Source organism: Indicator indicator, chromosome 34, assembly GCF_027791375.1.
Source record: "Indicator indicator isolate 239-I01 chromosome 34, UM_Iind_1.1, whole genome shotgun sequence".
NCBI classification, from domain to species: Eukaryota; Metazoa; Chordata; class Aves; order Piciformes; family Indicatoridae; genus Indicator; species Indicator indicator.
In genome coordinates, this window is record NC_072043.1 from 1,806,306 (window position 1) to 1,816,286 (window position 9,981).

The 9,981-nt window shown below is 53.5% G+C and overlaps 1 protein-coding gene across 1 annotated transcript; it reads right to left on the reverse strand.

The window, feature by feature from the left end:
- Nucleotides 1-4,928, reverse strand: C34H11orf52 (chromosome 34 C11orf52 homolog). Its single transcript, XM_054395724.1, has 4 exons — nt 4,897-4,928; nt 1,400-1,440; nt 577-623; nt 1-237 (listed from the first exon to the last, which is right to left on the reverse strand). The coding sequence occupies exons 1-4, from the start codon at nt 4,926-4,928 to the stop codon at nt 1-3; spliced, it is 357 nt and encodes a 118-aa protein (XP_054251699.1).
- Nucleotides 4,929-9,981: the final 5,053 nt, after the last annotated feature.

Below are 9,981 nucleotides of genomic sequence, written 5' to 3' on the forward strand. Positions count from 1 at the left end.
TTACACCAGGGTCCCGTTCTTGCTGTCGTACTTCAGCCTGGGCCGGGGGAAGTTGAGGGTGGCATACTCTGTGGCATTCTGCATCTGTAAGTTCTTCACCTCTGCTGCAGAGCGCTCCCTGGCCTTGCTGAACACCTGGATGTCTGCATAGTGAATGCTGTCGTCCTGCTGCACGGTCTGGCCCTTGCTCACTGTGGCATAGACAGGGAACTCCGGGACATCTTCGTACGTTGGAGCCTTTGGGGAGAAAGCTCTGCAAAGTCAGCTCCCTGGGCTGCTGCTGCTGCTACCCTTGCCTCCCCCAGACCGGGCAGAGACACCTGGCACACTGCCACCACCACCATCCAGCCCTCTGGCTCCTCAGGCTCTGAGAAAGATTCCACTATGGATTCCACTGTACTTTAGGGGAAAAACATGGGCCAGCATCACTGTGCTTCAGTGCACACCATTCCCACAGCCACCAGAGCCTATACAGGATGAGGCCAGTCATTGCTCCCAACCCATCTAGCCTAGGAAGTGGCGCTCAGCTGTCCTCTCAACATACAGCTAGGAAAACAACTCTGGAAAGCTGTTTACCTGCCTGCCAGGCTGATGCTGTTGGCTCTCATATCTCACATTAGCTCCTGGAAAAGAAAAAGCAGTGGGATCAGGTTAACACAGTTGTTTGTTTTTCCACCTCTGAAGGCAGAAATGCAGTGTCTGGCCCCTGGGCTCTCTGTACTGGACACAAATCAAACTTCCACCTCATCTGACACCCTCAGCCCTCAGGCTGTCTCTCAGGCCTGTCTCAGAAGAAAGGCTGGGCTTGTTTCTTTGGTAAAAATAAAGTTTCCCCGGATGACAACATGTTGTGGACCTCAATGTTCTTGGCAGAACCTAGGAGGACACACACAGCACAGAGAGCTTCCTTGTCAGCTGCAGTGACCTTGGAGAAGTCAGTTGCAGCTTTGTTATTTTCTTTTGCTGCCTGGCAAACAGATTTTGCCCAACATGGTCCAAAGGCCACAGGACACGACTGGGTTGCTTAGGGAATGCACTTTGTGATGTCAGAGGGATGTTTGCAGCCTCAGTTTGATGAGGCTTCTACTGTGCTGCCACTTGAGAGTACTCAGAAGTGTTTTGATGTGAGACTCTGGTATTTTAAAGGTACTGCTGAAGTCCCTCACCCTCCACTTGCCAAGTCCCACGGTACATCACACCTCTTGCTTTAAGATGTAAAGAAATCTTGCCTCTTGCTCCTACCAAGCTTCTCTTGAGGAAGTTTAGGTACAAATGAGTATGGGACAGAACCTCAGCCTCAGGGATCCAGTTCACAGTCAGCACTGACTTATGTCAGCTAACCAGGGGCTCAGTCACTCCACCTCTTCTTGCTTTCTAAAGCGTTTCCACAAATCCTTACCTTGCTTTTCTTTCTTTCTTTTAAAAGGTGAAGGACAGTTCCTGAAATCAGAGAGAGACATTAGCCCTGAGAAGCCCCAGTCTCAGCTCTCATAACATACAAACCCCAAAGCACAACCCCAGGGTACCACATCTGTGGGTAATGAGAGAGAAAGGCCCAAGAAATGTCTCAGAGAAGAGCTACTGAGCCAAGCCAGAACCTGAGCAATGCTTGCAGGGAGAAGCTCCAAAGGAGAGATGATGTGTGGATGTATTTCCTTCTCCTGTGTCCCACCTAATACTCCCCAGACACTCCCAAGTCTCTTTGCCTTTCAGCCCTGCCTGGCTGTCCAATAGCATCTGGGTGAAGGAGAACAGATTTCACTGCAGTTCTGCAGCTGTGTGATCAGTGCTGTGGGGTGCAGAGCATGATCTCAGCTGGTGCAAACCCCTTCTCTTAGGGACAGATGCTTCAACAGCCTCACACCCTCTGCTTTGGCCTCATCGCCCAAGGAGCAGCTCTGCCCAGACCTTGTGCTAATTTTCTCTTTCAGACACTTTTCCTGTTCTCACTTTTCCACCTAAACAAGCTCTGCATTTCTTACAAGCCAAGCCAAACTCTGATCTCAGCTCTACCTGTGTGACCAGAAAGAGAGGAGCCAAATACAGCTGTGTCCCACCCATGGAACAAATAGGAGCCCAATTCATTCCAGCTGTAACAACAGAGGCAGGAGCTGAGCTCCCACAGGCTGGCAGGGGAGCACAGGCTGTCTGGCAGAACAGAAACCTGTCCCATTCCACGCCAGACAGATGCATGAAAGAAATGTTAGCCTTGCATCACACTCTGAGGGCTGGAGGAGAGCAGGTGCCAGCCCTTGTATGGCTCCTTCTGCCCCTATGGAGGTCCATCTGGTGCTGGCCATCAACCAACACAGCAGGCAGAGGAAGGTGTCACACCAGTCTGTGTGTCTGCTGAGGCACAGGCAGCAGCTGAAAGTGGGCACTTAGGGCTTTTAATGGGGCTGCAGGGCAACCAGATGGTTCCCAAGGAACATTCCACGTCCCAAAGTGTCTGCATTTGCCAGGCAGTGCTGTCACACGAGGGAACAATGCAGTGCCTGAGGCAGAGCCTCTGCCTTTGCCAGCTTTCAGAGGCAGTTGCAGTGGGTGAGTGAGCAGGACAGTGTTTGCAGTAATGCCTTTGGCACTCCAGTGGCAAAACAGGAAAAAAAAAAAAGCACCACCATGAATGTGGGCAAAGAACTTGGAGGCTTTCAAAATGGTCAGTAATGATTAGCCAGACCTGCTGGAGTGGGGATGCCAAAGGCAGCTTTGGGGAAGGCAGGGTGGCCATGAGGCTGTGCAAAAGGATCCAGCACTTCTTGAAGTGTTCTTGAAGGTTCTGAAGAGTTCCTACAGAAAGGCTGCAGAGGGACTTTTATTCATAAGAGTGTCTAGGCACAGGACAAGGGGGAATGGTTTGAAGCAGAGCAGGGTTAGACTGGAGCTGAGGAAGAAGTTCTTCTTGAGGGCAGTGAGACTCTGAAACAGGCTGCCCAGAGAGGCTGTGGATGCCTCCTCCCTGGATGTGTTTAAGGCCAGGCTGGATGAGGCATTGAGCAACCAAGTCTAGTTGAGAGGTATCCCTTATCACGACAGGGAGGTTGGAGTAGATGATCTCTGAGGTCCCTTCCAACCTGAGCATTCTATGATTCTTCTCTGCTGTGTGCTGCCCCACAGGGGCACTCATGGCCTCCCAATCCTTGACAGACAAAATCTGAGGGACTGACCCCAGGAGCTGGGGGCCTAGCTCAAGGCAGCTTTGCTTTGTCTTGTGATGATCCCCCACTTGCAGCTTCCCCCTCCACTGTCTGTGTGAGCTGGAGGGGTCTCCAGAGCCCACCCTGACAAGGCTTTGTGTGCTAAGAGCACCTTGCTGCTTTACAACACCGAGGCAAGCTCTGCAGTGCAATATTTTAAATACCACTGGAAGCAAAACCAACAGGGCCCCTACCCCTTTCCTGGCAGGTAGGATGAAGTCTGAGCTTTACAAGCTGCTCTTGCTGATTCTGGTTGCATTAGCAGGCAGTGTGTAGGCTGCAGCTGTTCTGAGGCTGTCTGCAGGCTAACCACAGCCAGGTAGGAGATGGCATCTCCCAGCCTCCCATCTGTAGTAATTAGAATGGATGTGGCAAAGGAAACAAGAGCAGGGCAAGCCTCTCCCCTCCTTTCAAAACCAGGTCAAACATGTTGTAACCAACTCACAGCCTGCAAGGAGCACATCACACTCTACATGACAGCACACATGTCCCTGCTGCCATACTGCTCCTTCCCCTGTCCCCATGTCAATGCCAACCTGATTTCTACCTCCCACCTATAGCTCCTGTTCCTAAATCCCAAATTCCTCTGTCCTTCAGCTCAGGGCTCTGACTGGGAGGACCTGGGTGCCCTGAACCTCCTCCCCTGCTTCAGCCACTAGATGATGCTCTGAATCTTGCCATCACTACAATATTTTTAAACAAATGCAGTGTTTCAGAGAATGTCCTCGGAGCTTCGTCTGATATTCCACACTCAGAGCTGAAAATATTTCCACTTGGCACTGAATGATGCTCCACTGTGCCCTTTTGCTGTAAGCAGGGGCACAACATGAGCCGGGAGGGATTAAACTGCCATCCACCCTCTCAGGGAGAAAGAGCAACACCGTCTGAAAGCCATGGCCAGGGTTTCTCAAGCACAAACAAAACCCAGGCAGGCGTGGACAGGGAGAGGGGCTGGAGGAGAGCTGAGAGCAGGATGGAGGAGGTGAGAGCAGGATGGGGGACCTGAGAGCAGGATGGGAGAGCTGAGAGCAGGATGGGAGAGCTGAGAACAGGATGGAGGAGGTGAGAGCAGGATGGGAGAGCTGAGAGCAGGATGGAGGAGGTGAGAGCAGGATGGGAGAGCTGAGAGCAGGATGGGGGAGCTGAAAGCAGGATGGAGGAGGCGAGAACAGGATGAGGAAGCTGACCCACGGCCCAAGCACTGCCCCAGGGACCCCTCTCTGCAGCATGCCAAGGGCATGCCTCAGGGTGTTCTCCAGCCTACCTGACCAGAGACTGCAGGGGCAAGGGCAGGGACTTTACCTGGGGCTTTCCTAGAACTGAGCTATTCTCAGCTGCTGGTGTGGCAGCGGGAACCCAAGCCGCCAGCCCCAGGAGGTGCCACAGCCCGTGTGGGCTGAGACATGAGAGCCACGAAGCCACTTCACCTGCCCATACCCTTGCCTTTGGCAGGCAGGAGCTGCCCCAGGCTCCCACCTGCCTGCGCCCGGGCACCTGCACCCTGGCACCTGCACAGCAGCGACCCAAGGACGCTGCTCGCTCGCTGTGTGCCTGTGAGGGCTGGCAGGGCGCAGGGCTGGGAGCCAGGCGGGAGCAAACCCAGCCCAAGGACGCGAAGCTTGCAAATCGCACCCAAAGTTCCGCGTAGGTGCCCAGAGCTGTGGGTGCCAGCCCCGTGCCCGGCAGGTGCCGTACTCACCACGGCCGCCCGCAGCTGGGGAGGTTGCCCATGTCGCTCCCTTCTCCATGCAGCAGGGGCGTTCTCTGGCCGGGCAGAGCCTGTATTTCCTGGTTCCTGCTCGGCCCCTGGCTATCCCAAGGGAGTGTCTGGCAGTGTCAGATTTCGCTCCCTCGCTGCCGTGACGCTTTGCCGGGCCCGTGCGTGCCATCTACCGGAGGGCTCGCCCCGGGCTCTCCGTGCCCCGAGCCCTGCGCTCACCTCTTGCTACCCGGGGAGGAGGAGGAGAGGGCAAAGCAGCAGAATGCCTCCAGGCCGCACCTCTGGGGCTAAAGTTCTGCTTTGTGATTTGTACGGTGGATGTCCCTCTGCTGTTCCTCTCTGCCGCCGGTGCCATCCTGCTGATGCCAGCAGTGATGCAAAAGAGGATGGAGGAGGGAAATCAAATGTTCCTGAACAAAAGGAGAAGCAGCAGAGTGGGAGCTCTCCGTGCCGTTCTTGCTGGATGTCAGAACACTGTGTGGCACAGGCTGGCATCACAGCTCATCCTCCTGCTGCCTGGGCATGGGATAACCCTTACAGAAAACAGGAGGTTTGCTCTCATTTCCCCCCTTCAGCTAAGTTTTGGATTTTTTGGGGTGTTTGGGGTTTTTTTGGGGTCTTTTTTTTCCCCTTTTGCTGGGTATTTTTCCTCCTTTCTGTTTGTGTTTGCCAGGCAGGAGCATCTGTAGACCCTGGCATGGTGAGGACCAGTGTGGAGCTGCTGGTTTCTGGGAAGGGGCTAGAATGGAAGCCTGTAGAGCAGATTTAGGTTGGACATCAGGAGGAAGTTCTACACAAGGAGGGTGGTGAGACACTGGAACAGGTTGCCCAGGGATGTTGTGGATGCCCCATCCTTGGAGACATCAAATATCAGACTTGATGGGGTCAGACTTGATGTGGCCCTGTGCAGCCTGCTCTAGCTGGAGGTATCCCTGCTCCTGCAGGGGGATTGGACAAGATGACCTTGGAGGGTCCCTTCCAACCCAATGCATTCTGTGATGCCCCAGTGAAGGCAAGAGCAGGCTTGCAGGTCTAACTCTCAGCTGAGCTGAGCTGCTTCTGCTGCAGGTAGAAAGGCAGCTGCCACCTCAGGGACATTTAGTGGCAATCCTTTTTTCTTTTTTTTTTTTTTTCATAAAGCTGCCTAGAAGAAAGTGTAAAACTTTATGCTTTTGAGAATGACAGAATCCTCAAATCATTGGGGAGCTGCAATACAGCTCTGGGGCTCACCTCTCAGCGTGACAAACAGGAACATTAATGTGCACTTTAGCTCTCTACCCCTGTGGAGAGCCCATCAGCCTGGCTGGTCATCAACAGGCAGCTGATCTCTGGCAGCTCCAAGAAAGCTGATACTTAGTACTGAAAGATGCCACTTTAATGTAGTCCTCCAGCAGAAACTGTGCTCCACATCTTTGAGATGGAAGTCCATCTCAGTTCTCTGCAGGCCTGCATGCCTGATGGGGTGTGCTGACATATGGGTAGGTTTTAACTCACCCTTCTGGTAGGCTGGCTCAGGAACTGGCCCTGCTCCCCTACCCCAACTGTCCCCATGCTCCTGACCAGCCTCACAGCATCATTTATCACCTGCCCAAGTGCAGAGCAAAGCTTGTACCTGTCCAGAAGTGGCAGGAGAAGGGTTCTGCTTTGGAAGGACCATGGGGCACAGCTATTTTCTTAGCTGAAGCTTGGATAAGCTGCAGAGCCTGAGTCTTGCTCTGAAACTCTTCCTCAGCATGTGGCTGGAGAAATCACAGAACAGTGGGGGTTGGAATGAACCTCTGGAGATCATCAAGTCCAACCCACCTGCTAAAGCAGGGTTGCCTAGAGCAAGTTGAACAGGAATGTGTCCAGGTTGGTTTTGAAAGTCTCCAAGGAAGGAGACTCCACAACCTCTTTGGGCAGCCTGCTCCAGGGCTCCAGCACCCTCACAGGTAAGAAGTTTTCCCTCGTGTTCAGGTAGAGCCTCCTGTGTCCCTGTTTGTGCCTGTTGCTCCTTGTCCTGTCACTGGAAGTTGCACCACAGCACCCCAGGGAGAATTTAGCATCAGATGTATGCAGGCAGATGGGATTCAGGCCCAGTCCCAACAGGACCTTGTGTTCTCAGGGTCCTGAAAACACTGGGTGGTCCCAGGAGTCTGTCCCTGCTTGGGAAGTTGCAGACTACACATCTCTGGGTTAGCCACAGACACTGTAGGTTTAGTGAGCCAGGGCCTGTTTGGATTCCTTGGATAACTTGGCCTTTGTTGCTCTTTGGAGAAGAAAAAAAAAATAAAGGCTGGGAGCCTGCTCCCATCAGCCCCTTTCCTAAGTACTGGAGCTGCTGCTTTGAGCTCCACCAGAGAAACAGAAAGGCATCAAAAACATTGGCAGCGCTGGAGAGCATTTGGCTGCCACTCTGCATTCCCTCCTCCGTCTGTGTCTGCAAGGATGAAAGCGAGGATGGCTTCCAGCCCTCAGCTCAGCAAACCCTATTTTCAGTACAGCCTGCCAGGGTGCAGAGGAACAGCCCAGGGGCTGACACCAGGCAGTGCCAGCCCCTCTCACTGCATCACCACTTAAGGCAGCTGCCTTCATGTACTCAAGGGCATTGTCTGGGTAACAAGCTGTGCAACTGGCACAGCACAAGCCTGCAAGTGTCCAGCAATAGAGAATGAACTCATTGGAGAGCAAGGACAGGGCTGATAAAAGTCAGAGAGGGAACAGAACTGTGTAATGAGCACTAATAACTCTGTGCTTCTATTGCAGTAGTGTTGAGGTACCTCAGGTGGCATTTCCTGCCCTGGCATGTGCCATGCCTGCATTGTCTGTCTATGTGCGCTCACTCCTTCAGCCAGGCACCCTTTGCCTAGCTTGCAGGTCAGATGTTGCCCACCTTCCCTATCCCAAATCCATGGGAGGTGTTTGTCCTAGTGACAGGAAGCCTGCATTAAGTGAGGGGACCATGAATTCTTCTCACCAGCACAGAAGATGCCAGATCAGAGACAAAGAAAAGCCTTTTATAGCTACAGCTATAAAGGGCTGGGAGTTTGAGGAATCCTCTTATAGCAGAGTGCTAAGGAAATGATGGCCATGGCTCAGCCCACAGACAGACACAGGGCTCTGCCCTCACCAAAGGGATATGGGCTTGGGAACTCAGCCCTCCTGGGACTCAAGAGTGGGGTGCTGCTGTGAATGGGCTGTGGTTTGTATCTGGTGCAGTGCATGAGGCTGATCCAGTGTGCACTGAGGAGCAGAGAGAAGCTTTTACACAGAGGAGCAGTTAAGGACTGGGCTGTTCCTGCACTTACAAGCAGCTCCTTCGGATGATTGAAAGCCTCTAGTCTAGGATTATCTCTGGAATTATTACTAATACCTTACACAAAGCCTGTTGTAAAGGTGATTTATATTTTGTCAGTGTCTGGAATGCTGGCAACATTACATCTGGTCCTACTTCATGAGTAAGGGCATCCCTCAGCAGCACTGACTGGAGGTGGGCGTCTGATCTGCCAGTTGCTCTCATGAGGCTGGCAGGCAGGGCTGCTCTTAATTTGGCTCTGATCCTCACTGCTGGTGGGGCCCCTGAGAAGCAGAAAATAACTGCACAGTGTGGTTCACTCTGGTCTGCATCCCACTTTGCCTGGTAACAGTGAAAGAGCAGCCTTCTAACAGCCTTTCAGCAGCTGCATGGGGGGGACCCTGAGCAGGGCATTTCTGGCGCCATGTGTTCATGGAGTCAGAGTGCAGAAGCCTGCAGGTTACATTCCAGCACGGAAGAGGCTCTGTCCACAGAGGGGCCTTGGAACCTTCTCTCTCCTCTGTGGGAGGGCTGCACTGAGACATGCCAGGGACCCCCATATTTGGCCAGTGACACAGCGTTTTGGCTGCCAAAATTGGGTTTGACAAGACAAGGCTTGCAGCTGGCACCTGCTGAGCCCCCGGGGCCATCCGAGGCTGCAGCTGCCACCAGCAGCAGCACACACGATCCCCAGCCCAGCATTACAGGACCACAGAGACATTTCTCATGTGGCATCATGGTGCCTGGAAAAGAGGCCAAACTCATCCCCTCTGTGACTCTGCAGAGAGTGCTGGGATGTCAGCAAGGCACCTGGGATCTGAGCAGAGCCTTTCCCCCTGGTACTTTGGGGGGTGGTCGCTCCCCTCACCAGGGCTGTGTGTTGAAGCCTCGTGACCCAGGAATGAGAGGGCTGAAGCAAGCAGGAGCCGTGGCTTGGCCTTTGTTTACCTGGGCTAAGTCCAGCTGCTGGTCTGGGAATGCACCTTGAGCCTCCAAGAATTTATCACTCTACAGCTTTTCTCCTCGAGGCTACTGCCTGTTGAGGGCTCCTTACAAGAAGAAGCAACCCCAGCTGCACCTGACCCAGGGGGGGCAATTGCAGAGGAGCCCCTGGCTGTCCTGTGGGCAGAGTCCCTCCAAGTCCCCACTGATGCCATTTCCACAGATGAGCTCGGTGGGAACTCTGCTGCTCTGCTCCCTGCACCTGGAGCAGTTGAGGCACTGTCCATCCATCCTGGCTTGGCCAGGAGCAACATGAATCCAGGCAAACAAAGGAAGATCAGAGGCTGATTTATTCCTCTTTCCTCCTGAGAGCTGCAGGCGCTTTTACAGACCAACAATCACCTTCCACCTCCACAAAGGTCAACCATCAGCTCAGAAGTGAGGCACTGGGACCATCTCTTCCCTCTTCCCAGCACCCTTCTGGTTTAGAGCACAGCAGCTATTAAAAGTCCACTGTGACACAGCACAGCCTCACAGTTTGGGGTAAGAGTGACCCTTTCCATTTGGGGTGGGAGAAGAGTACTCTGCATGGTGCTCAGTGACTACTTGACCTAGGAGAAGACTTGCATTCCACTCCTTTACACTCACACTTCAGTCCCCCTCTTTTTTCTTTCACTTCCAAGTCCCTTTCTCCAGCCACCAGTCTTAAGAAGCAGAGGTCTGCCATCTACCTGTCTGCCTCACAGCCCTGCTAAACACCGATGGTGAGAAACAGGGGTCTGGTACCACGGATTCCCCATCCCTGTCCCCCCCTACCCCATCCCTGTGCAAGCCCAGATCTGGGGCCT